Source organism: Corylus avellana, chromosome ca5, assembly GCF_901000735.1.
Source record: "Corylus avellana chromosome ca5, CavTom2PMs-1.0".
Lineage (NCBI taxonomy): Eukaryota > Viridiplantae > Streptophyta > Magnoliopsida > Fagales > Betulaceae > Corylus > Corylus avellana.
This window is the reverse complement of record NC_081545.1, coordinates 34,037,421-34,063,550: the sequence shown is the minus strand read 5'-3', so window position 1 is coordinate 34,063,550 and position 26,130 is coordinate 34,037,421. Positions and strand designations below refer to the sequence as shown.

Below are 26,130 nucleotides of genomic sequence, written 5' to 3'. Positions count from 1 at the left end.
ATATATATATATATATATCCTTTGTTTGTTTGTGATTCACTATATATTCCATGTCAATACTCAGAAGGGTCAAATAGTCTAGCTTGCCAATCAATGTATTAGACTAATTTCCAAAAGCCAAGGTGGTCAGATATATATATGCCTGCAATTAATCTAGTCTAGTGCTATTTATTAACCCTAGTGATGCCTAAATAGTGCAAGACCATAACCAGACAAGTAACGGAGATAGGCAAAAACTAGCAAAGGTTTTAGCATCAATGCATGTCAAGTTCAAAGTCGTTACTGTTTTTTTCTCCTTTGGGGGAGTTAAGTAGATTCTTTCATTAGAGAGAAACTCTCTATCACTATGCATCAGCTGCAATATTTGTGTGTCTTTGATGAACATAAAAAAGAAATATTCTCCAATGTGACTTCGGGCATCGTTTTGTTCCATAATGTGTAGATGCTGTAATCATTCACTCAGGCTCAGCACTCACCAGAGAGTTCTTCTCCAATAAAAATAAAGCGAATAAGTGATCACAATCATATATATGATATGCTCCATAGACCTTCCAGTGCAGAACTCATCTGAGCAGAGAGTATATAGTACTGTTGTTACAATACTACCATATTTATGTCAATTGTCAATGTCAAAATATTTTCATAATATTCTCAGCATATATAATGGTAATATTATTCTTTAATATTCACCGCTGGTCATTTTATTTTTCTAAAATTCTTCTAATATTATGGTAATATTATTCTGTAATTAATATTGATCACCGCTAGCTGGTCATTTTATTTTTCTAAAATTCTTCGAACTCGTCTTTTTCTACATATGGAATGAAAAGTTTTGGGTAGCAAGAGAAATATTCAGGTTGAACAGTGTGGGCCCCAAGCACTTGGATTACTACGAATGTTCAATGATAATACAACAGTACCTTCTGTAGAGAAAGAAAACTCCAAAGCTCGGGCAACATCAATTAAAGGCCTCAAGGGATAATTCTTACACTCAACTTGGAAGCCTTTTTTCTTCCCCCTTCCAATATAAATACCTTCCCTTCCCTACCTTCTTCCTCAACTCCTCCTTCCCTACCTACCTTCTTCCACAAGTCTTCTTACTCTTCATCCTTTTTTTCTGTAACTATCATGGACAACAGGAATGAGTCATCGGAAAATCTAAGGTTCTCTCTCTCTCTCTCTCTCTCTCTCTCTCTCTCTCTCTCTCTCTCTCTTTCTCTCTCTCTGTGACACACACACACACACACACACTGCATTACTGAGCTTGAATTGAGATTGGCCACAATTAAGATATAGTGAGTTTTTATATATATACAAGTATTTAAATGCATGATTATAATTAATTAAGACTAAGTTTGATGAGGATTGCAAGCAGGAACAAGTGTGCAGCATGCTTCAGACAATTCAACAAAATGGAGCACCTAGTGGAGCACATGAGGATCTCATATCATTCGGTTCATGAACCTATTTGTGGAATTTGTAAGAAACACTGCAGATCTTTTGAATCTCTAAGGGAACATCTTATAGGTAAACTGCTATTTAACTAGCTCGATCAGCACAAGTTTCGATATCTTGATTCCCTTAAGGATATATAAATATATAAATACTTTGCTTCTTTCAGGACCACTGCCAAAACAAGAATGCAAAAATATTTTCAGCATCCGAGGATGCAAATTCTGCTTAGCTATCCTTAATAGCCCTGATGCTCGCAGGAGTCACCAAGAAAGATGCCAATTCTTGAGCATAAATTCTGTACTATCCTAATTAAATATTTCTTTAATCACACACACACACACACACACACACACATATATATATATAAAGTTTTCTCCTTTTTTTTTTATAATCAATGATTAAATCACGTTTGCAATGTATCTTTGTTGCATGCTATTTCTGGTTCTAGGGGATACTTGCTCGCTTGGCTAACTTGGGCATTCGAGACAATTTGGGTACTATTGATAATGGTGGATCAGCAAGACGAGCACAAGTTGTTGCACTGGCTTGCAAAATGGTTGGTGGTGGCAGTGATGGCTCCCTAGATCTTTGTGGAAGGGTCTGCCTGATTGATGAATCTGAGAACATCATTTTCCATACTTATGTCAAGCCAACACTTCCTGTCACAAACTATAGGTTAGATATTAATTAATTTATATATGCGTCTACATAAAGCTTTGGTGCATTCAATTTTGAACTAATTAAATAAACTCTTATAGGTATGAAACAACAGGCATTCGACCAGAATACTTGAGGGATGCAATGCCACTGAAGCAAGTGCAAAGGAAGATTCAAGACTTCCTTTGCAACGGAGAACCAATGTGGAAAATTAGACCTAAAGGTGGAAAAGCCAGGATTCTTGTGGGTCATGGTTTAGATCATGACCTTGACTCTTTGCAGATTGAATATCCAGCAATTATGATCAGGTAATTAAATCCCTCTTTTAAGAGGAAGAAAAAAAATGGCCTACCTTTTGGTCTCTTGGATTACAAGAGATCATTTGATTTTATTGCAACAACGTATGATGAGAATTAATTAAGTTTACTGATTGATTTTCAAATATGTATACTAATTAAATAGGGATACTGCAAAATATCCTCCATTGATGAAAACAAGCAAGCTCAGCAACTCCCTCAAGTATTTAACACAAGCATATCTTGGGTAAGCATCCTACTAGCAATTTTTTCTCCTTAATTTCCTTTTGTCTCAATTATCAAAGGAAAAATGCTTGGACTAATACAACTTTTACTACAAACCCCTTACAAATAAGTGTCGTATAGACTAAGACTCATGTTAAAGGTTGTAGTATTCTTAACGGCACTCGTTATCAAATTAAGATTCATTTGATTAGCATATTGATCAGGCTTATATATATATACAGGTATGAGATTCAAACAGGCATACAAGAGGCATACGAGGATTGTGTGGCGACAATGAAGCTATACAATAGAATGAGATCCCAGGTTCATAAAATAGAGGACTATCCGCTGGCTTCTGACCCACAAAACAGGAATAATTTTGCATCGTGGAGGCAAAGTGAGCTCGAAAGGATGAGCCCTGAACAAATGTTGGAAATCTCAAGGTCTGATTACTACTGTTGGTGCTTGGACTCCAGGGATTATTAATTCGATCATGCGCTTCAATATTATAGGTAGGAGGGACAAATATTATAACAAGTGATGAAGGATGAAGCACAACTAGTCCTCTAGCTAATAATGCTCTCTATATATATGACTATAATTAATTAATAACAATAAAATGGGAATTATATTTCCAAAAGATGCTACTTACTTGTACTATGTAATTTGTAAACCAAATTAATTTATGTTGTACTCACGCATGCAGCTGCTTAAATAATAATTTAGCTATATATTTGGAATTTGGAAGTCATTTGCCATTTTGTTGGTCTTTAATTAACTTAATTTTGCTTTTGCTTTGTAACTTTATTTCATAGTACTCTTTATTGATCAACAAGCTGATCAATTAATTAAGATCACTTTTGATTGCCTCTAACATGATTCGTCAAACTCCATTAATCAAATAAAGGCAAGCTTGGTGGCATTGGAAATCTTATTTAAAATGCCACAATTAATTTTGTATTTCACGAAAAAAAAAAAAAATCTAATTCCATTAATGTTTTCTAGCTATGAATCCAATTCCACAATTTTGTATTTATGAAATCTCGCGTAACCTTCACTTACAACTAATCGCAAAACATAAACTTCGCTTAACACTCTCGTGACGACATTCGCACAAGCGAGTTTGTGATTATTTTGATTAAGGTTAGTTTTATAATTTTTTCTATCAAGGCAGCATCCCTAACTTTTAAACATGACGGTTTGACAGTCAGAGTTCTTATAGATATTATTCATCAGTTTTATCAATAAGAATTAATACTCTAAACTCTAAAGACAATTTGCAAGTTTTTATTTTCGCCATGTCATACTGCATCAATTGATCCTTGGAGATTTGACCAATTACAATGGACCACATTAGGGGTGCCAAGAAACGTTTTCATAATTATTTGGCTGCGAAAAGAAAGGGAATTTAGATGGCTTGTTTGTTTCTCTTCTGTAGGGTTGTGGTTATTGGAGAATGAAGATGCCTTAAAAGAGACCTTTCTCGTGTGGGCACTTCTCTTGGGCTTTAGGTTTGACTTTTGAAACGCATACAGACGTCAATGATAGCGAAAATCAAGTAGTGGGCCGGGGCAGTATATTTTTTTGTGTCACGGTGGACCTGCATCCTTAAATTATAGAGTACAACTGTACAAGAATGTTCTCTTCTCTTAAAATGCAACTTTGACTTTGGGCACGTTCCACGAATCTATTTTATTTGTCCTCTTTTATAGTCAACTATTGGTGCTTGGACTCTCCGGCCAAGATTATTCTTAATCCAACTGATTAATGCATAATCACCTTCCAAGTACTCCATCAATTAATCTCAACCAATCCCTATAAACACTTCTATACTTAATCCAGCAGTTATAAAACTTGATATTGGATTCACCAATCACAAATTCGAGAACAGCCAAAAGAGCTTAACATCGAATCCCCTTTTAGGCCACGTTAATATTTTGCACATGATGGGGGGTTGTGGAGTATTGAGAATATTCGAAATCTTTGATGAAGACGTAACAGACTAAGTAAAACGGAATTTTCGTCTCTTTTTCTTTTTTACCTTTACCTCTATGCTTGTTATTTAAGTTTTAGATAATATCTCAACAAATCAAGAGATTATTATTCTGGTATAACAAGCCATATATTTTGGCTTAGTTTGTTTGTAATTATTCTTTAAATAGAATACTAAACCCATATTTCAAATGGGTTGATTACAATTATATCATTCAGTTATTGTTTTCATCATAAGTTTGACATTAGGTAAAAAGGGGCTTCTACACATGTGAACCCAAAAAAAATAAAAAATAAAAAAAAAAGATTGAAGAAGAATCTGAAATGTAGAACACCTTCTTCTTACATTTTATGTGAGGCTTAACCCGTCATTTGATGTTCTAGAGGCTTTTATTCAACTAGGAATCTACGGTAGAGCCTGTGATTGATATTTATCAACGAAGTCAACGACTGACACTTTTTCTATCTTCTAGAATCTCTGCATACGTACCTTTTTTGGTTTCTGTTTTTTGTTTTAAATTACATTTCTTCTTATTTTTTTATTTTTGACATATCTACATAAGGAAAGAAAAAGATGAAGGAGAATTTGGTTTAATGACCTTTGCTTCATAACTGATTGAGCTATCCCTTAAGGACAATCAATTATGTTAAAATATAATCATGCCCTTCAATTAAAAAAAAAAAAAAAAAAAAAACTCCCCGATTTCCTCTTATGGTTTTTTTTTAAAAAAAATATAATAATAATAATAATTTATATGATATAGGGGTATTATTATCATTTAAAAAAATCATCGGATTTAACTGGAAATTACAACAGAGGCTAAATAAAATGATTAAATAGTTCAAAAGTTAATTGTAATTTCTTAAAATTTAAAAGGAACATTGTAAATTGGACGTAAGTTTAAAATAGTAATTGTAGGTTTTTTTTTTTTTTCTTTTTAAATTCCTGAGCCTCTTCAATGGTCAACCAATAACATCCTATTTATAACTGCATGAAAGACCCAATAATAACATCCTATAGCGGTATACCCCACGACCCACGTAGCGGCTTCTTCATTTTTGGGTCTGAGGCCCTTGGGCTCTAACAAAAACAATGGATATTGGGGTGCGAAATGGAATAATACGGGAACCCTCTCCCCTTGCTCTTTTTCTGTCTGCAGTATGCATTGCGACAAGGCACTTGTCACATTTTCCTGTTAGGGGGCTTTTTCGGGTGCAACCGTTGAGATGGGCTGAAAAGCGTATATAGAATGGGCCTCTTGTCCAGCCCCAGTGAGCTTGATCCTGGTCCATCACACAAACAATAATATCCAAAAATGATCAGCTAGACAAAAATATTTAACATAGTTTATACAACTCTAATAAATCCAACCCACTTATGTTTGGTTTCAGTAAAATGTAAGCACTTTATTAGGCACTTAGGCCTTGATCGACAAACATCATATTTCAACTTCATATGTGAGATTTACATTCTTATTGTTCCTTACCTCCCTCTTCATTTTTCCAACACAAAACGAGCAACTAGGATAAGAGAAACAACAGTAGGGATGCAAGCCAAACCACTTTATTATATAATTTACATATATTGCTGAAAACGATTTTTTTCCCCCCCTCATGGGATCGGATACACGACCACTTTTCCAGTAGCTCTATTAGTGTCAAGATAGGAAAATGCTTCAACAGTCTTAGAAAATGGGAATGGGCCTTTGGAGTCGATCAGTGGCTTCACCTTCCCACTCTCCAAGTAGGGTTTCAGTTTGTCTAAGATGGAGCCCTTTGAAGTGAGCAGAAATATGGATGCTGGTGGAGTTACAGGACCTACTATTGTCACAACTTGCCCGCCTTCTTTCACAGCCTTTACTGCCCTATCACACTGCCCTGTGGCACTCCAAAAATAGATTGGCAGGTAACCAATTACTTTAGAACTAAATGTCTTGTATATATATATATATATGCGTATTTGGAAGCAATAATAATGAACTCGGAAGCTTACCAACAGCATCATATACTACATCAAACTTCTCAGGAAGGTCTTCAAAGTTGTCCTTGGTATAATCAATAGCCAAATCAGCTCCCAAACTCTTCAACAGCTCCAGTTTCGCAGTGCTTGCAGTAGCTGCTACCTTGGATGCACCAAAAACATGCTTTGCTAGCTGCCCCAGACAGAAACAACAAGATGTATAACAGATATCAGATCTCAACTAATAGAGTATTTTTAAGCTAGGAACTTTATTTAAAAAACTAATGATGATTGTTGAAATTAGGGGTAGAAATTCGTGTTAGCATGTCGACTTCGAACGATGTTGATATATGGGTAATAAGACTATATAAGTCAACAACAATAACCCAACCCATTTGATTAAACAAGTAAGACCCATCAATCTTAACCCTCTAATTTCATGTTGAGTTTCACAAGTCATGTCAAAAAATTGATGGTCTTAAATGTCGCGTGTCACATTCGGGTTGTGTCGAAACATGAGTATAAGACCATATTGATTAACTCTAACCTGGCCTTTCAACTTAATTATGTGTTGAGTTTGTGTCGGATTTCGACTTACAGTAATAAGGAAAATAAGAATTTTGCACAAGGTTGAAGGAGAGTGAAGATGTACCTGAATAACATGGGTTCCAACTCCTCCAGCACCTCCCAAAACAAGGATGGATTTACCAGCAGAGAATCCAGTTCGCTCAAGGCCTTCATAGGCAGTCTCAATAGCAAGGGGAAGGCTAGCAGCTTCAGCAAAGCTTAAATTCTTGGGTTTAAGAGCCACTAACTTCTCTTCCGCAGCAGTGTACTCGGCCAAAGAGCCAAAATTTTTTGGGTGGTCTAAAGCTTTATCATTGATATCCCCATATACTTCATCTCCTTCCTTGAAATTCTTCACTTGGCTTCCCACTTTCACCACCACACCAGCAACATCATAGCCCGGAACAGTCTACATATACAAATCAAGCTGAGTATGAAACAAATTCATGAAGTAATTAACTTCTGCAAAACCATCTAGTATATGTTCAAGCTCATCTAAAAATCAGACAAAAGTTCTAAAAAAAAGTAAAAATAAAATAAAATCATAACAATTAACAGAGAAACCAATAAGCATGTTTACTTTCATCCAAATCCGTGGAATACCATGTAAATATTATCAGATATCTAACATAAATCCTGTGAAAAGAAAGTAACACCAAGGATTGGCTCAATTGGTAAGTGAAGAGCCCCGGTGCCTCGTCAAACATGTTTCGAGCAAACAATTCTTTGAATTCACTCCCGCGTATAAAAGTTCGAATCTTACCTGGCCCATGTAGGTGTCTGGAGATCTAGTCGGGACAAAGCTCCAGATACCCGATTTAAAATTAAAAATTAAAAAAATAAAAGAAGAAGAAAATCTTACTGGTAAAGGAGAGTCAATGTCCTTGAAGAAGCCACGCATCCTCTTAGAATCAACAGGATTAAGGGATGCAGCAACAACCTTGATCAGCACCTGGTCTTCCTTCGGTTGTGGGACGGCCACACTTGAGTCGAATTTCAAAACATCAACAGCAATTCCATATTCAGAGTAGATCCAAGCCTTATTGTGAGAGGGAATCGAATCACTTGAAGGGGCTGCCATTGATGTTCAACACACTTGCCGTTGCCGGGGTATTGGGAACAAGGAGATGGGTCTTTTTCACAAACACCGGTTGTTTGAGAATCACATACGGTAACTTTGGCTTCTCTCTTTTTGGGACTGACAAAAAGGGGAGTGAGTGGAAGAGAGGATAACAAGGGTCAATAATTGGTGACCTACTCACAAAATAGAAAAAACAATAGCTGGTGACCTGACAAATATGCACCTAGACACTCTTTCCCTATCAGATTCATTGAGCAAATATTTCCATGATATGGGAAATGTTCATTACCCTCTGGAGAGCCCGTTTTATTCTGCAATTTACAGATTAAAAGTGTATTTCTAAATAAAATTATTAAAAAAAAAATGAAAATGGATTGCTTGAAAACTCACTCATACGTGGGCTTAACTTAGCAGATGAGGACATGTACAAGCGTAACGTGACTACACCAAAATAAAGTTCATAATTGATGTGGATGAAAAGAGTATGAGATGGAAACTTTCCTCCTTGATTTGTTTGATCCTAATTGGTAAAAGCATGATGGTGGCCGACCACCATGCTTGATGTGGCACCGGCAACTTTATTTTGGCGTTAAAAATACGAAAATCATCGATGAGGCGAAGATGGTATTCAATTAGTCTTCAAAAGAGAAGCAAACATAGAAGCTCATAGTCTAACAAAGACGACAATCCAACCGCCACCAAAGCATGTTTATCCTTAAAAAGTAATTAGGAAAAAGAACCTTAATTTTCTCAGAAGAGATTACATTATTTGAAAGAAAAGGTAATAACTATTTGCAAACAGATAGTAACCATGCTTTATTGGTAGTCCTCATGCGTAGACAAGGATATGTTATATATAATGCAGAAACAGATTTGTTTTGTCTCACGGGATTGGATATACAATCACTTTGCCAGTAGCTCTGTTAGTGTCAAGATAAGAAAATGCTTCGACAGTCTTAGGAAATGGAAAATGGCCTTTGGGGTCGACCAGTGGCTTCACCTTCCCACTTTCCAAGTAAGGTTTCAGTTTCTCCAAGGAAGACCCATTTGAAGTGAGCACAAATATGGGCGTTGTTGGAGTTTCGGGAACTATTTTCAAGGCCTGCCCACCTTCTTTCACCGCCTTCACTGCCCTGTCACTTTGCCCTGTTTATGTTTCAAACAGAATTAGTCTGCAATATTCTCAGAATAGAAATTTTTGGAAGCAATAATAATGAAGCCAGAATCATACCAACAGCATCATATACTACATCAAATTTCTCAGGAAGATCTTCAAAGTTCTCCTTGGTATAATCAATAGCCAAATCAGCTCCCAAACTCTTCAACAGCTCCAGTTTCCCAGTGCTTGCAGTAGCTGCTACCTTAGATGCACCAAAAACATGCTTTGCTAGCTGCCTCAGCAGAAAGAACAAGATATATATAAAGGATATCAGATCTGACTTCAGAGCAATTTCAAATCCAGAAATGTAATTTCAGTGCATAACTTACAATAACGTGAAAAGACATTTGCAATGGAATATGAAAGAGAGTAGTGAGCATATATACCTGAATAACCAGAGTTCCAACTCCACCAGCACCTCCCAAAACAAGGATGGATTTACCAGCAGAGAATCCAGTTTTTTCAAGGCCTTGGTAGGCAGTCTGAATAGCCAGGGGAAGGCTAGCAGCTTCAACAAAAGTTAGATTCTTGGGTTTAAGAGCCAATAATTTCTCTTCCACAGCAGTGTACTCAGCCAAAGAGCCAAATTGTTTTGGCTGGTCCAAAGCTTTCTCTATTATATCCCCATATACTTCATCTCCTACCTTGAAATTATTCACCTGGCTTCCCACTTTAACCACCACCCCTGCAACATCGTAGCCTGGAACAATCTATACGAAATAACAACAAAAATAAAGCATACTCTTAATAATGATAATATGGAAAACACCCAGTTAATGTTATTAAGACACTCAAATCCTTGCCAGTTGCCACCAACCATATTAAGGCAATGAACACCTAGGAAAGGGTGATGCAACCCTCATTGAATGACAGTTCTCCAAGATCTTACTCTATATTGCTTTTAATTTCCTTTTTTCTTTTTTGGGTATAGTGTATTTTTTTTTTTTTTTTTTTTCATTTTAGTTACAATATTCTACAAATTTTAAATTTGAGCAAACAATCTAAATAAATGGTTAATTGAATTGCAATTAATGTTCCCCTTCTGTTAAAGTTCCTTCCAGTTTCTGTTATAATTATAGCCTTCAAATTTAATTTCATGAAGTAACTTCTGCAAAACCATCTAGTATGCAGGCTCATCTACAAGTCACACAGAAGTTACTGGAAAATCAAATATTGCAAAATTGTGGAGAAACCCATTGAAGGATGTTTACTTTCATCCGCATCCATTAAATACCATGTAAATATTATCAGATATCCTGCGGAAAAGAAAGAAAGAAAACACAAAGAATTAGCACAGGAGAAAGATGGGAAGAAAGCCTTACTGGAAAAGGAGTGTCAGTGGCCTTGAGAAAGCCTCTCATCCTCTTAGAATCAACAGGATTAAGGGATGCAGCAACAACCTTGATCAGCACTTGGTCTTCCCTCACATGTGGGACGGCCACATTTTGGTCCAGTTTCAAAACATCAACAGCACTTCCATATTCAGAGTAGACCCAAGCCTTAACGTGAGAGGGTATTGAAGGGGCTGCCATGGATGTAAAGGAAACTTTCTGGACAACTGGGAAGCAAGATAAGGAGATGGGTTTGTTTCACAAAGAGATATGGTTTGAGAGTCGCATTAACTTGTGTTCTCTCTTTTAATACTGAGAGTACGGAGGAGATTTAACTTTAAGATTTCAGCCACAGATCACCCACAGTGGATGTGTGGGAAGAAAAATATGCATGCAATACACGTTTAGATCTAGGAAGAAAAATATGCATGCAATACACGTTTAGATCTCACTGTAGATGAGCACGGGGCAGCTCTACTTTTATTCATAAACTTCTTCAAACACAATATTTACAAAAGACTTAAACTTTTATTTCATATCAAAACACATTTTCAACTAAAAAGCAACATCAAAAGAGCATTATCAAACAAATTATTTTAGTGGGCGATTCGCAAAATGTTATCTCTACTTAGATTGCTTTCCTCAATTTTGAGCTCCCGCTGGATTGGCAATATAGGATCCTTCATATTGGAAGCTCACTAGATCCGAAAAATTCATCTTAATGTTTATCATAAAAAGCATTAGCTAGTGATTTGAATCCCCCCGAGCCTCTTGTCCCTTTTAATTCTTGTCCTTTTGTAGTTTTTCTTATTAGCTTATAGCTTAAAAAAAAAAAAAATACACATGGACAGAAAAATATGCGTGATATACATGCTTTCTTAATGTGATTGTGAGCCCATTGGCAGGGGAATTCGTCACCAATGACCTAAGCTACTTGGGTCAAGATCATAGCCCTTTATCATTATTTGTGTGGTTCCTCATTGTAAAAACAAAGTAAAAAATCTGGGAGGCCCACAATTTGACTTGAGACAATTCAAGTCATCACAATAATTATTTACATTATTTGAAAGAAAAGGTACTAAATATTTGCAAACGTATAACAACCATGCTTTATTGGTAGTCCTCATGCATAGACAAGGATATATTAGTTGTTATATATAATGCAGAAACAGATTTGTTTTCTCTCACGGGATTGGATATACAATCACTTTGCCAGTAGCTCTTTTAGTGTCAAGATAAGAAAATGCTTCAACAGTCTTAGAAAATGGAAAATGGCCTTTGGGGTCGATCAGTGGCTTCACCTTCCCACTTTCCAAGTAAGGTTTCAGTTTCTCCAAGAAATACCCATTTGAAGTGAGCACAAATACGGCTGCTGTTGGAGTTTCGGGAACTATTTTCAAGACCTGCCCACCTTCTTTCACCGCTTTCACTGCCCTGTCACTCTGCCCTGTTTTTGTTTTTCAACAGAATTAGTCAGCAATTTTTTTCTTGTGGGTAATCATGACATCAGAATATAAATTTTTGGAAGCAATAATAATGAAGTAAGAATCATACCAACAGCATCATATACTACATCAAATTTCTCTGAAAGATCTTCAAAGTTCTCCTCGGTATAATCAATACCCAAATCAGCTCCCAAACTCTTCAACAGCTCCAGTTTCCCAGTGCTTGCAGTAGCTGCTACCTTAGATGCACCAAAAACATGCTTTGCTAGCTGCCTCAGCAGAAAGAACAAGATATATATAAAGGATATCAGATCTGACTTCAGAGCAATTTCAAATCCAGAAATGTAATTTCAGTGCATAACTTACAATAACGTGAAAAGACATTTGCAATGGAATATGAAAGAGAGTAGTGAGCATATATACCTGAATAACCAGAGTTCCAACTCCCCCAGCACCTCCCAAAACAAGGATGGATTTACCAGCAGAGAATCCAGTTTTTTCAAGGCCTTGGTAGGCAGTCTGAATAGCCAGGGGAAGGCTAGCGGCTTCAACAAAAGTTAGATTCTTGGGTTTAAGAGCCAATAATTTCTCTTCCACAGCAGTGTACTCAGCCAAAGAGCCAAATTGTTTTGGATGGTTCAAAGCTTTCTCTACCATATCCCCATATACTTCATCTCCTACCTTGAAATTCTTCACTTGGCTTCCCACTTTAACCACCACCCCTGCAACATCGTGGCCTGGAACAGTCTATACGAAATAACAACAAAAATAAAGCACACTCTTAATAATGATAATATGGAAAACACCCAGTTAATGTTATTAAGACACTCAAATCCTTGCCAGTTGCCACCGACCATATTAAGGCAATGAACACCTAGGAAAGGATGATGCAACCCTCATTGAATGACAGTTCTCCAAGATCTTACTCTGTATTGCTTTTTTCTTTTTCTTTTTCTTTTCTTTTTTTTTTTTTTTTTTTCTTTTTGGATATAGTGTATTTTTTTATTTTTTTTTTTCATTTTAGTTGCAATATTCTATAAATTTTAAATTTGAGGAAATAATCTAAATAAAGGGTTAATTAAGTTGCAATTAATGTTCCCCAGCTGTTAAAGTTTGTTCCAGTTTCTGTTACAATTAGCCTTCAAATTAAATTTAATGAAGTAACTTCTGCAAAACCATCTAGTATGCAGCCTCATCTACAAGTCACACAGAAGTTATAAAAGTAACAAAAAAATCAAATATTGCAAATTGTGGAGAAACCCATTGAAGCATGTTTACTTTCAAGTTTCATCCACATCCATTGAATAACCATGTAAATATTATCAGATATCCTGCAGAAAAGCATTAATCAAGAATCTTCATAAAATAACTGGGAATATGGGATGATATCTATATATAACATGTACCTTGCGAAAAGAAAGAAGGAAAACACAAAGAATTAGCATAGGAGAAAGATGGAAAGAAAGCCTTACTGGAAAAGGAGTGTCACAGTCCTTGAGAAAACCTCTCATCTTCATAGAATCAACAGGATTAAGGGATGCAGCAACAACCTTGATCAGCACTTGATCTTCCTTCACTTGTGGGACTGCCAAATTTTGGTCCAGTTTCAAAACATCAACAGCACTTCCATATTCAGAGTAGACCCAAGCCTTAATGTGAGAGGGTATTGAAGGGGCTGCCATGCATGTAAAAGAAACTTGCTGGGCTATTGGGAAGCAAGAGAAGGCGACGGGTCTGATAGTCCCATTAACTTCGAGATTTGAATCCCTCCCGAAGCATCTGGCAGACTTGTTCCTTTTAATTCTGTCCTTTTGTAGTTGTTTTTTTCTTATTTGCTAAAAAAACACATGGACAGAAAAATATGGATGCTATACATGTTTTCTTAATGTGATTAGTAAAGCCCATGATGTGGGCAACGACAATTTTCATTGATTCAGGGAATTCTTCAACGATGACTTAAGCTATGAGGTCAAGATTATAGTTCTTTATCATTATTTGTTTGGTTCCACTTTGTAGATCATGCATCATAAAATCTTAGTCAGATTCGATGCATCATTATAGATAAGCCCTGATATTTTTTTTGGTGCAAAAAAAACATTATAAAAATAAAATAAAATAAAATAAACTAGTGTCCGCAAGATTTGTCAAAAAGTAAAAAATTTGGAAGGAGACAATGGAAAAAGGTTAAAGGGGCAGGTTGAGCGACTGGATCATGTTAATATATTTAATCAGGTAATATAAATAGTCAATAATTTACGGGCAGTTTTGTTTTAAACAACTTCTTGATTAGCTAATGTCATTGTTGATCAGTGAAGAAATTCAATTAATTAAGCTTCTTTTTTTTTTTTTTTTTTTTGAAGGATTAATTAAGCATTCTTATCCTTCAGTAATTGCTAATTGTTGCGAAGACCTTTCAATGAATTATATAATCCATTGTTTATTAATTTTGTGTAAATATTAAGTAAAAAATAAAACCTAAATGACGGTGAAAATTCCTCGTTTGATTAAACATCAACCTGGAAATTCTAAGGTAGCTTCAACTATGATTTCACTCGATTTCAGTAATTCTGTTTATTAATAAGGACAAAGTTTTCTTTCAACCTAATTTATAAAAGTGCATATATTCTTTTTTTAATAATATATGAAATGCACATGAATTTTTTATAAAATTTATTCCAACTTTTGCTATTAAAAAAACATGTTCATCTCACATGTTCATGGGACAATGTCACTTTTATAAATTATGTTAAAAGAAATTCTTTCAACCCAATTTGAAAGAAAACTTTGTCCTGTTAATAATGCCTTCAACTAAATATTTTATATTTCGATTACCAAACCCAGCTGGTCACCAACCCTTTTTTTTTTTTTTTCCTTAAAATAAATAAACCAAAAATGATTCATCAAAAGGCCATGATAATCATATATATATAATCATGCCTCCTGGGCATGAGGATAAACTGCTTAGCCCGTCAGGGGTGAAAGCTCCTGGATTACCTGGTAACTGGTTCCGGCGGGTGGGGTCAGTTACTCGTAGGAGTTTGATTAACGGTGAGGATTGTTGTACAGTATGCGTTTGCGACGTGCAATTAATCTGAGTAAAGTTCTCCTACGTTATAAAAAAAAAAAATCATATATATATAATCAAAAGGCCATGATAATCATAATCCTCCAAGGTTCATCAGAAACGCAAACATCTACTTTTATACAATGCTTTAAAACATTTCTTCAGCAGTAATTTTTCTTTTCCAACAATCTATCATAATTTAGCACTACAGGGAGGGGAAACAAAGGTTCTTCAAAACTCAGACGTCGTATAATTTACTGATACAGCAATGGTATCTAACTATGAAGCTTTACAGATGGTATAGCCAGAAATGAGAGAACTCAAGGCAAAGGCCAGAAATGCAGCAAAGGAAAATCCCACGGACGCGCTCGCCATTTCAGGAAACTTGTCTTCGCCCCAGTTGGACTTCCAGTCATAAACTCTGGTGGCAGCCGATGATGAGGCTGATATCAGAAGATAAGTCAACATCTGCCATCCCAAACAACAAGGCCAGCATGTTACTATGCATATCAGTATACGGTGCTTGAAAGCAAGCAGCCTCTGTGAACATGCTCTTATATTGATTGATACGTGTGTTTGTTGTTTGTGTGTGTGTGTGTTGTGGCCCTGTGGTGATTCCTTTCAAGGGATTGGGAAAGAATTTAAATATTTCCCGATAAAATCAGAGTCGGAATCAAAATATGGATAGGATATATTTTTGATTTCAACCCGAACAAACTTTTAACTATACTTAAAACCGTTGTTTTGGACAAGTATATACTCTTATTTCCTAACCCTACCCCACACTTTTCTTTTCTTTCTGGCTCTCTACGGCCTGTGCCATAGCCACAGCCCACAATCTCTCTTTGTCAACTTCTTCTTCTCCTAGATTTGTTCAGGGTGAGATTTAAGTAACCATTGTCTTTGGCTGAAGACAAAGAACAGATATGTTCTTTGTTCGAAGATGAAGAGAAGATCTTCCTCTTCATCTTCGACAGAAGACAAAGATCTATTCTTTGAAGAGCAGATCTTTGTTCCAGCCCAGGAGGTCATTTCCAATTCCAAATCCGACATTTCAAAGGCAGAGTCGCACTGAAAATCACCTCCTTTAGAGAGAGAGTGAGAGACGAAGGTTTTCCGACTCTTTCGAGTTCGGCAGAGGCGGATGCCAGAAGAGCCCTTTCCAACTCTGTGGAGTCGGTGCCTAGCCATACTAAAAGCTAGAGAGGCAATAATTATGTCCCATGCACTTGGAATTATATCTTATTTTCCTCCATCTAAAAGTTATAATGGGTTTCTGGTAGAATTCTAGCATTTCCTAACAATACTTGAGCATTAAGCTTTTAAAGCTATTTGACACACTAAAGTGATTATTAACGTACCAGAATATTCCTTGCTTTAGAAAGTGGTAAACTTTCTTCCAAGAGGCAATTATAAAACTAGAGAAACCGAAAATGAGAAAGCAAGGGGCTGCATTTCTAGGGGGAAAAGGCAGGGAAAAGGTGATAAAAAGGTTGTCGATGAAAGTCAACAACTACACGGCCCAAAATTAATGGAGTGACCCAGCAAATTCTCTACAGGACCATGCCCAACAATTAGCGTGGAGGAAAACTCACTACCTGCGGGTTGTGCAAACATTAGTCCGCACCCTCCATGGCCCTAATGCACACCATCTTTTCTATAAGCTGTGGTCCCATAACTTAATTAGCATAAATTCATAGGACCCCCTAATCTATACCCAGTGATTAGACCCAAAAAAGGATAGCACAAAAACACGGATGAGGATTTCCCGCTATAAATTCGAGCTTAAGAGAAAGGAGCTGTGAAATTCACCTACTCTATCCCGGGTATCAAGTTTATCTGTTTGAGTAGGTAGACCCAACAGTCCCTCTCTTAAGCTGTCTGAATTTTAGGGCAGACTAATTTAAGGGGACTCCAATCCAAAAAACATGGGCCAGTGTTAGGTATAATATGTCCTCTACAATAAATATTCCAAACAAAGACTTGCCTGATCGATAGAGAAATAAAAGTAGTGACGGTGGTGGTGCCGGACTAAATGTTTCCCGGTGGTGAAATGATGGACCAGATCACACACTTGCAGCCCTGAATATGCAAACCCTATCACATTTACAGCCATACAGTACCTGCAATTCATCACAAACAAAAAGCTCACAAATTTGACCCACATTTCAAAACGCTTTAATAAAACAATTCAAGACGGATGATCTACAAATTCAAATAACCAACTTTTTTTGGAAACTGTAATCTTTTCCTCTTTTTACAATTATAAATCGAAAAAGATCCTGGAAATAAGCTTTCCATTTGTGAGATTTTTCCCACAGACAGTACTACTTTTACCGAACAAAAAACCTAAGAGGTCAACAGAAAGACTAACCTGAACTCCTTGTACTGGTTAAAAGAATCAAGAGCCCAACCCTGAGCCTTGTCAGCCGCCATAACCGAAAACGAGATCAAGCAAAACACAAACCCAGAAATCCTTAACCCCATCAAGGCCTTCTCCAACATGCTTTCCGTCATCTTCCACCTCGAAATCGACGAATTTGGTCTCTTTCTTTGGTCACCACCGCCACGTTTATTAGCGCCCGCTTCAACATCTCCGACGCTGATGAAGCCCTCTTGGGCTACTGGGTTCGCCATGGTCCCCACCACTGGGTCGGCCTGGACCACCCGGTTCGCCACGGCCGGCAGTGAGGTCTCAAGGGGTGCGGTAGGGTGACTGAGTTCATATTCATGAAAGGATTGATGGGAGGAAAGCGAAGAGGGTGGTGAGGAATCTAACGGTGGCGTTGAGGGTTTGTGGTATCTGGGTGAAGAGTGGGTGATGGCCCTGATGGGTGGTGGTGGTGCGTCTGAGACGGTGTGCTTTTCTTGCTCTAGTTCTTCTTCTGGTTTTTGTTCTCCATTCCTTACATATTGGGTACGCCGCCTTTCTCCCACCGGTTTTGCTTCTTCGTCTTTAATCACTTCTCTGTGTTTGTCCATTTCTTGGTCGGAGTTCAGAGACATCTTCTGGGGTACTCTGAAGTCTGAAGACAAGTGAGGAAGAAGCGCTTGGCAGTTTTCACTTTTATAACTCGGAACGCGTTCTTCTTGCCCACATCAAAAGCTGACTTTCAGACGATTGTCTGAGTAGGAAGTGTAGAAAAAGAAAAAACGAAAAAAGACAAGAAAAATCATGTAATTGAACAAGCGGTTGATAGAGCAACCTTCCACTGTTTTGGATCGGCAAATAGATGGCTTAGGGCCTGTCTGTCTGGGAGTGCGATTTTAATAAGTGCGATTTTAAAAATTGTGTTTTTAAAAATTATATTTTTAAAATTGCTACTTTTTAAAATTGCACAGGCGATTGGTAAAACATATTAAAAAATACTTTTTTTATCAATTGAGTGTTTGGATAACATTAGCATATAATTGCGGTTTTATGACCAAATTACCAATAAGGATGAACAAGACAGAGAGGATGAAGGAAAAAAAAAAATAAAAAATAAGGGTTTTAATATATTTTAGGTGGGTATTCTTGGTATTTTTTTCATTTTCGTTCTAAAAAATGTAACTATTGCACCAAATATCTTTTTAAAAGAAATCGTGATTTTGTTTTAAATTCGCACTTTTTCAAATAAGCACCCTCTAATCAGCTTATGGAAATCGCAGATTTTTTTGCGATTTTAAAATTTGTGTTTTTAAAATCGCAATCCCAAACACCCTAAAGTTGTGATTTGGTTTAAAATCGCAGATTATTTTTTAAAAAACGCACTCCCAAACGCACCCTTAATTTCTGATGTTTTACCTCTGATTCCTTCTTCTTTTCAATGGGAGGTTAGGAAAGTTAACAAAAGTACTAACTTCTGCGCTCATTATGTGACTTATTAGGCCGCAGCTAGAGTTTTCTCTGGCTGCATTCCCACTTTTTTTTCTCATTTTTCTCCCCCCCTTTCCATCCCCATCTGTAGTGAAAAAGATCATCCCCCACCCTCCCCTCTTAGTGAGGGATGTGTTTTGTAGTCCGCTTTGTTTGTTTTCTATGAAACAGTTTTTTACCAAAAAAAAAAAAAAGGAACAAGCAGTTGATTCCAATTAATAGCTTCCAAGAGAAGAAAATGCACAAGCGGTTGATTCTCCCTCGCATTTTTAATTGAACTAAATTTTTGTCTAAATTAAGGCTACTCTTTCCGCATAAAATGGTTATGGTTAAAATATTTTCGCATTTTACCGTGTTTACGACGGCATAAAATAATGGCCAACAGCAAAAAATTTTCTTTAATTTTTGAAAAGTGGTTTATGATTTTAAAAACCAACTTTGAACATCTCATTCTCAAATCAACCCGCTAAGACCTGCCCAGTTAAAAATTATAAATTATTTTTTGACTTTGAGCATCTCATTCTTAAATCGACAGACTTGCCAAGACCCATCTAAGTAAAAGAAGATTATTCCAATATAATTAAAAGTAAAAGTATGTTCTTTTTCTATTAAGCCCTCAAAGGAACGTAACTGTAAGGATAAGATAGGGGGAGCACCACCGCCACGGCCACGTACTCGGTGCTGATTGGTAGCTAGATACCCGGTCGGTGGGCACAAAAAGCTTTAGCAAATCCAATCGAAATGCAAAATGTCACTTCAAAATGGTCACTCTCAACTGACTCCAAGCTATTATATTAGGATATTAGAAAGCAGTATTTCCAACTCAGTAGCTCATAATCTGGTACCAATTGGGTCCGGCCATATATACCCTTGGTTCAATGGTCCTAAATAAATGATCCACATGCTATATCCATGATATCCACTAAAAATTGAGCGTTTCTTCAGCATCCAACACCACTACCACTTGAAATGCTTCTGTTTGATACACTTTCCAGGCTTGAACTCCAATGCAGAGCCCTCCTCTAATGCAATATTTCATTGTCATCTCATTTCTTTAAAAAACTACGCGAAAGTTATTATTGGTCAAATCCAGAATTGGAGTGCCCGAATTGCAGATCCCTCAAAAGGACCTACAGGATCCACGCTACGCGGTTAAGTGTAATATGTCATATCGAGTGTAACGCAATAGTTCATCATCAGCATAATTCACTTCTCTTAACCTAACAGGAACAATTTGTAGGTGGAAGAAATTTGAATTATACATCTCAGCCCTGTAGATTGAGTAACCTAACAGTAGATTTGCTTAGGACATGGCAAAGAATTCGTGCGCTTCATAGTATTTTTCTAAAACAACATTGAAGAGAGGGTGGATGGGTTCCAAGAGATTGGAATAAGGACCCATTACCGCACTAGGCAATGGTGGAGAATCCTCATCCTCTGCCGAGCTATACTGACATCCTGAGAGGCCGCTTAGAGAATAACACGTGTGATAATAGTCCCTGCCCTTCCCAGGTTTGTCTCTCATTCCGCCTTCAATATCCTGCGAAAAACCAAATCATGTCAGAATATTAACCCCTTGGAAGCAGTATACATAATAGCATGTCAAAACAATTTTTCAACAAGCAAAAAATCATCGGGATGCCAAATATGCAATGTTCACTATATTGAACATTCGAGGGCATCAAATGGTGGTCCGTTAACAGGAACAGCGAGGGCATCAATTAAATGTTCCAAGAACTGAACATGTTGATCGTGAACTCAAAACTGCCCAAAAATTTCAAGTTCCCTTTCCCAAAAAGATAAAATAAGGATGAGTGTTCAGTTCAGATTTGGTTATGGCACTAAAAAGCAGAAAAAAGTAATTCTTGAAAGACCGCCCTTTTTCAGGCCCTTCGCAAACAAATCCTAAAGCAAATTAGCAATAATCAGGCATACAGAAATCACAGACAACCATCCATCAGGCATCAAGTTACCACAATGTTGAATTATAGGTCAAATCCACACCTGCCCACATAAAAGTATGTATTGTTGCAAAGCCAAGCTGTGAAAAAGAGGTTCTGTTTCGGCAGGTTGCTTGATGAAATTATAGCCAATACTGTTTAAATTTACTGGACATGAAGCATTCAGGCCTGCAGACAAGCGAGAATGGAAGTTTAAATATAATCTCCTAATAAATGAAGTGGAAAGAGTTACAGACAACAACAGGAAAATTTTAAACTGTCTTCCTCTTCAGATATACCAGAGGCTATACCAGTTTTTTGGCTATCATTGGTGCAGTCTCCTTCTCCAGAATGCGGGAGTGCAAGTTGTTCATCAAGCGTAGAATGAAATCTTTGTAACAGTGCAAACACGCCTCCCTGGTCACTCTTTTATATTAATTCCACTATAAATCAGAAGGAACACTGACAAGAAAAATAGAGAAGGAGGGGGAAGGGAGGGTGGGTGGGAGAGAGAGAATTACCTGCCAAAATGAATAGCAACTATCAATCAATTTATTTGTTCTCCCCTGAAATCCACACTCCTTACCTTGCCGAAATGCGACCCAATCCTACCAATAGCAGACATTTGATAAAGACAGATTTAAAAAGCATGTTCACAGAAATAATCACAAGAGAAATGTTAATGATAAACACAACAGATAAAACCAAAAGCAATACAACAAAATTGTTCCACCACGTTATACAGAGCCAGATACTGAAATAACTTATCTTAATCACCATAAAGAGAGACAAAGATGTCTTACAAGTAAACCAGCCAAGTCCAAACGATTAGCCTCATTGATCAGAATCATTGTGGCGAAACCACAAAAGGTGTACCTGATAATCAAATTGTCAAATCTGTGAGAGGCAACCTTGAGAATGAACTGTGAGAACCAGCTAAACAGATACGTAGGGGAAGATAAAATAGGTACGAAACATACCCACCATGAGCTTCAGCACCAGGTTCCCCAGCAATGCCACCTTCATAAGTCTGACACCTACAGAGAGATGACAGAGTAAAAAACTATCAACTACTTATATTAACCAGTCAATTATTGAAAGGACAAAATTTAAGTAAGCAATCCAATAATACTATTTAAATCTTTGTGCAGGCGAATTTAACTTATTGCCATCAAAACCAAGGAGTGAAAGCAGACAAAAGCTTTCCAAAACAGGTACCACATATTAATTGCACTAGTACTCATCGGAAATTGATAGCCACTTTACAATGTAAAAAATACTAAACCTAGTGAAGGACAAGATTCTAAATAACTTCAAAAAAGTCAATTCCAATTCACTTCTTTTATGAGTCATACAAGAAGAAAAATTCTCCCTTCTCATCTTTAAATTTCAATTGTACCATTTCAGTACTATTAGAAAAAAGGGAGACAATATATGAAGAGGAGAGAAACCAATATAAGAATCTCCTCTCTTCATTTTTATTTACTTATTTTTATTATTATTTTCCCTCTCTTTTCTAATTGTTTTTTTTTATTCCCTTCCAACGTTCCTTAAGTCCCATAGGTTTAATCTTGTAGAATCTGGCCCATTTTCTCATTGAGCAAAAGGTACAAAATAAACTAGATTGATTTTTGGATCACAAATACTATGAGAAATCTTCAGTGTTTTCCTCTTTCTCTATCCCTATCCCACATATGGAAGAGTATACAATAATGGTATATTCGGTGAATCAAATATCATGGTCTAATAACAAACCATTCTAATTAGTTGATAATTTTGTGAAAGGATTCCTGTGAACAGTTTCATTAACTCCTAATTCATGTCAAGTAGACCTTTTGAAGAAAATCCGAATGGTCATTCCTCATGCTTTGAACCATGGGAGCTGGGAGCACCTATAAGCAAGATCAGACCCTAAAGAATGACAGCATTTCATGAAGAATTAAACATCACTATACAAAGATGTATTTTTTGGATTATATTAGTTGATAATATTGATTTCACTAAAAATATAAGAATGAAAAGAATGTTGAAGCAGCTAGCTTAGCACCAAATCAAAATTAATGGATGCTAGAGACCAACCTTACAATGTAATCTCCAACATTCTGAACCAGTTCATTGTCCAATATGTTAAGAAAACTTGCAACCTGATCGAACAAAAAGAGAGTTGTCCATAGATTACGAAATCAGGAAAAAAAAATTATTAAAAAAAGATTTATGAACAAAACTACCATAAAAGGTTTGATGAGACAATTCTAATGGTGGAGACATAGATAAAAACCAATGGAAAATATGAATTGGGGAGATCTGCCAAAATAATCAAGCACTGGACTGGAACAAATTAACAAATGGTACCAGGGTAAACATTAGCAAGTTCACAAAATTTCAAGAACCTATAGAAACATTTATTGTCCCTAAGGCCTTAACTTTTACAGAATCCTGTGCCCTAATCAACCCAACGATAGATGAGCAATCACTTCTAAAACAAAATCTAATCTTGAACATCATGCCATGTAAATTAAGTGACGCAATTTAAGTGTAGCATTCTTATGTGTAACAAGTATTTGTGTTGTTTGAGCCATATAGGGATGAGAAGATGTGCATGTGTATGCATGTGTAGGGAGAGGGAGAAAGAGAGAGAGAGAGAGAGGCTAACTTACAGAGATGGCAGTGTAGCAAGCCCGAACATCGATTTCTCCTGCATCATGCATCCTGACAAATGGTGATTTATGATATTAAAAAGTCATCATTTGGAGCTCAATAATCACAATCTACACGTAGGATACAAATAGTAACCATTAAATAATGACCATAACATAAATTTATAGCCCTAACTCTAAAAACCTCACCGACCAGGAAGGAGGGATGGAAAAAATCTAAACAGAGGAATAAATAGAGGTGAAATACAAAGACATTCTCTTGAAAATGCAGGGAAAAAAAAAATAGATGGCATCCATGTAGAATCAGTTCCTGTAGTATGATGTCACACCTGAAGGGCCCACTTGGGTCTTTCATTCGACGCAAAAACATGTATAATTTTTCTCTGCAAAATATTTCAAAATTCATGGCATTCAGTTTCAAATGGCTCCAAAAAAGCACTATTGCAAAAGAAGTGAGTTGCTTCAAAGGAGCATGACAGACCACCTATTTATTGATGACAAAGATCTCTCACCACCCACGGTAATAAGTGCATTTACTGCAGCATAAGTTGTTGCAAGATGCGGCATCTGAGCAGAATCATCTAGGTTAATGTTTATAATAAAGACATTAAATGACACATTATCTTGCCATAAAATGGAACATTTACTTGCCTGTCCAGGTCCGCCACCATATCCACCATTTGGATCCTGCAAGTATAAGGTAACAACAAAATCAAAAGCGAAGCAAAGAAAGGAAAGATGAGGGCCAATTATGTGGGGGTTGCACATTACCGAAAATACATAATAAAGGGGATATATGTAAGATAATGGACTAACAAGCATTAAACTTAAATAAGTACAACAAGGGTACACGTTGAACTCTATGATTAGGACTACAGGCCTTGTGGTTTCTAGAGGCATCAAGGGCTTTTACACCACAGAATGGAGGATACTAGACACTTCCAGTGAAGCAACAAATCCTCCCAAATTAAACTCCTTCTAAGCAAAAGAAAATAGGATTTATAATTAAGAAGAAAACAATGGGAATATACGCTGAGTTTCCAATGATAAGTTCTAAAAAACAGGCCAAGGATGTATCTGTCCAAATGTGACACCTATTTCTATGATGCTAGTAAGCTGCTAACAAATACTTAGTGAGAGAGAGAGAGAGAGAGAGAGAGAGACTTGAACTACACAATATAGTGAACATGAATAGTTTTTGAAGCATAACAATGCAAAAAGCTCTGACTGAGACTGCATACCTGACAATGGCTAAGAAAGTCAACGACATTGTCTTCTAGTTCAGGCTCAACACACTCCCCAAGTAACGCTATCGAGTGCAAGATCCAGTAGCAAAGCCAAGGTCGACTGGACAGAGCAAAATTCAGCACAGAAAACACAATATAAGAACAACTTACAGTACACAAATAAATATTGTGTCACAAGAACATCCCATGAAGAGAAACGTAGTGCCAATATTTAATTTAAATTAATTAATTAATTAATTAATAAGCTTCTATTGTAGCTCAACTTAGCACACGAGCTTCGTAATTATACCCAAGCTCGAAGTGAAATAGGATCCTCCGGCACACAAAATCTGGACAAGCTAGGGCTTGCTAGCAATTATGACTTAGTAATCGGGATAAATTAAACTCTATTTCACATTCTAGTGCTGCTCAATTATGAAACAAATCACTTGGAGCCCATTGTATATCACTAGACGGACAAGCACAGCATAAAATCGAAGACTGTTTAGCATTTAGTATACACAGCCCAGCGATTGAATACAGATTGAGAGAGAGAGAGAAAGAGAGAGAGAGGTACTTGGCATCCAAGACGGAAAATGAAGGCTCGAGTCGCTTGAGACCTTTGATTAGGTACTCCATGTGATTCTCACGCTGGAGCTCCAACCTATCAACAAATTTAGCAAATTTTCATTCGATGAATTCTTATATAAATGGAAATTACGTTTGAATCGTTAAGAAACCCTAGCGAGGAGGGAGAGAATCGTCATACATGGCGGATTGGGCTTTCCGAGGAAGGCCGCCGAAGAAGTCGTATATCTGGAAAATCCGATGCTCGACCATCCATTGGTCGCGCTGACTCACGGTTGGCGTCTGAGACGCCGACGAGTCCATCGGTAACTCACTGTAGTGAATCCCAACGTGCCTGGTTTCTCGCAGTGTCGCGTATGTTTTTACTTGGGTCCTATTCTGTTTTGGTCAACCATTGGTCAAGGGATATATGACATTTTTAGAGACTAATACAACATAGTTTGTAGAAAATTTAAGGCCATGAGAATTACATTTTTTATTTATTTACGCTATTAAAAAAAATGTACTCCTCACGTACTAAGGGATACATAATACTTTTAGAGGGTAAATTCGATAAATTTTCCTACAACACAGTTTGTAAAATATTTATGTATGTGAGAAGTACATCTTTTTAATAATATTTAAAAAC

At 36.8% G+C, this 26,130-nt stretch overlaps 7 protein-coding genes across 8 annotated transcripts in view; 1 reads left to right on the top strand and 6 right to left on the bottom strand.

The window, feature by feature from the left end:
• LOC132182207 (2-methylene-furan-3-one reductase-like) overlaps positions 1-959 on the bottom strand; it is a 1,925-nt gene extending 966 nt beyond the window's left edge. Inside the window, exon 1 of the mRNA XM_059595397.1 lies at positions 921-959. Within this exon, the coding sequence (XP_059451380.1) occupies positions 921-959 (39 nt within the window). The remainder of the gene's footprint in view (positions 1-920) is intronic.
• A 169-nt stretch (positions 960-1,128) lies between these two features.
• LOC132182206 (RNA exonuclease 4-like) lies at positions 1,129-3,119 on the top strand. The gene is made up of 7 exons (XM_059595395.1): positions 1,129-1,163; positions 1,376-1,527; positions 1,622-1,752; positions 1,904-2,130; positions 2,214-2,420; positions 2,575-2,655; positions 2,876-3,119. Exons 1-7 carry the CDS (start codon positions 1,129-1,131, stop codon positions 3,117-3,119), a joined length of 1,077 nt encoding a protein of 358 aa, XP_059451378.1.
• Positions 3,120-6,050: 2,931 nt separating this feature from the next.
• LOC132180656 (2-methylene-furan-3-one reductase-like) lies at positions 6,051-8,450 on the bottom strand. Its single transcript, XM_059593553.1, has 4 exons — positions 8,015-8,450; positions 7,238-7,561; positions 6,619-6,778; positions 6,051-6,503 (listed from the first exon to the last, which is right to left on the bottom strand). The coding sequence occupies exons 1-4, from the start codon at positions 8,231-8,233 to the stop codon at positions 6,238-6,240; spliced, it is 969 nt and encodes a 322-aa protein (XP_059449536.1). The 5' UTR covers positions 8,234-8,450; the 3' UTR covers positions 6,051-6,237.
• A 574-nt stretch (positions 8,451-9,024) lies between these two features.
• Positions 9,025-11,036, bottom strand: LOC132180657 (2-methylene-furan-3-one reductase-like). The gene is made up of 4 exons (XM_059593554.1): positions 10,715-11,036; positions 9,779-10,102; positions 9,465-9,624; positions 9,025-9,379 (listed from the first exon to the last, which is right to left on the bottom strand). Exons 1-4 carry the CDS (start codon positions 10,922-10,924, stop codon positions 9,117-9,119), a joined length of 957 nt encoding a protein of 318 aa, XP_059449537.1. The 5' UTR covers positions 10,925-11,036; the 3' UTR covers positions 9,025-9,116.
• Positions 11,037-11,806: 770 nt separating this feature from the next.
• LOC132180697 (2-methylene-furan-3-one reductase-like) lies at positions 11,807-14,024 on the bottom strand. The gene is made up of 4 exons (XM_059593603.1): positions 13,641-14,024; positions 12,592-12,915; positions 12,278-12,437; positions 11,807-12,170 (listed from the first exon to the last, which is right to left on the bottom strand). The coding sequence occupies exons 1-4, from the start codon at positions 13,848-13,850 to the stop codon at positions 11,908-11,910; spliced, it is 957 nt and encodes a 318-aa protein (XP_059449586.1). The 5' UTR covers positions 13,851-14,024; the 3' UTR covers positions 11,807-11,907.
• A 1,318-nt stretch (positions 14,025-15,342) lies between these two features.
• LOC132180916 (CASP-like protein 4A1) lies at positions 15,343-18,392 on the bottom strand. Its single transcript, XM_059593911.1, has 3 exons — positions 17,607-18,392; positions 17,220-17,355; positions 15,343-15,700 (listed from the first exon to the last, which is right to left on the bottom strand). Exons 1-3 carry the CDS (start codon positions 18,236-18,238, stop codon positions 15,512-15,514), a joined length of 957 nt encoding a protein of 318 aa, XP_059449894.1. The 5' UTR covers positions 18,239-18,392; the 3' UTR covers positions 15,343-15,511.
• Positions 18,393-20,280: 1,888 nt separating this feature from the next.
• LOC132180695 (protein farnesyltransferase subunit beta) lies at positions 20,281-25,887 on the bottom strand. Of its 2 annotated transcripts, XM_059593601.1 has the most exons (14): positions 25,684-25,887; positions 25,492-25,578; positions 24,930-25,035; positions 24,340-24,375; positions 24,173-24,255; positions 24,018-24,071; positions 23,689-23,740; positions 23,111-23,175; positions 22,012-22,068; positions 21,835-21,907; positions 21,553-21,639; positions 21,343-21,448; positions 21,096-21,220; positions 20,281-20,631 (listed from the first exon to the last, which is right to left on the bottom strand). In XM_059593601.1, exons 1-14 carry the CDS (start codon positions 25,803-25,805, stop codon positions 20,395-20,397), a joined length of 1,290 nt encoding a protein of 429 aa, XP_059449584.1. In that variant the 5' UTR covers positions 25,806-25,887; the 3' UTR covers positions 20,281-20,394. The 2 variants fall into 2 exon arrangements, with proteins under 2 accessions (XP_059449584.1, XP_059449585.1); XM_059593602.1 differs by lacking the exon at positions 24,018-24,071.
• Between the last annotated feature and the right edge of the window lie 243 nt (positions 25,888-26,130).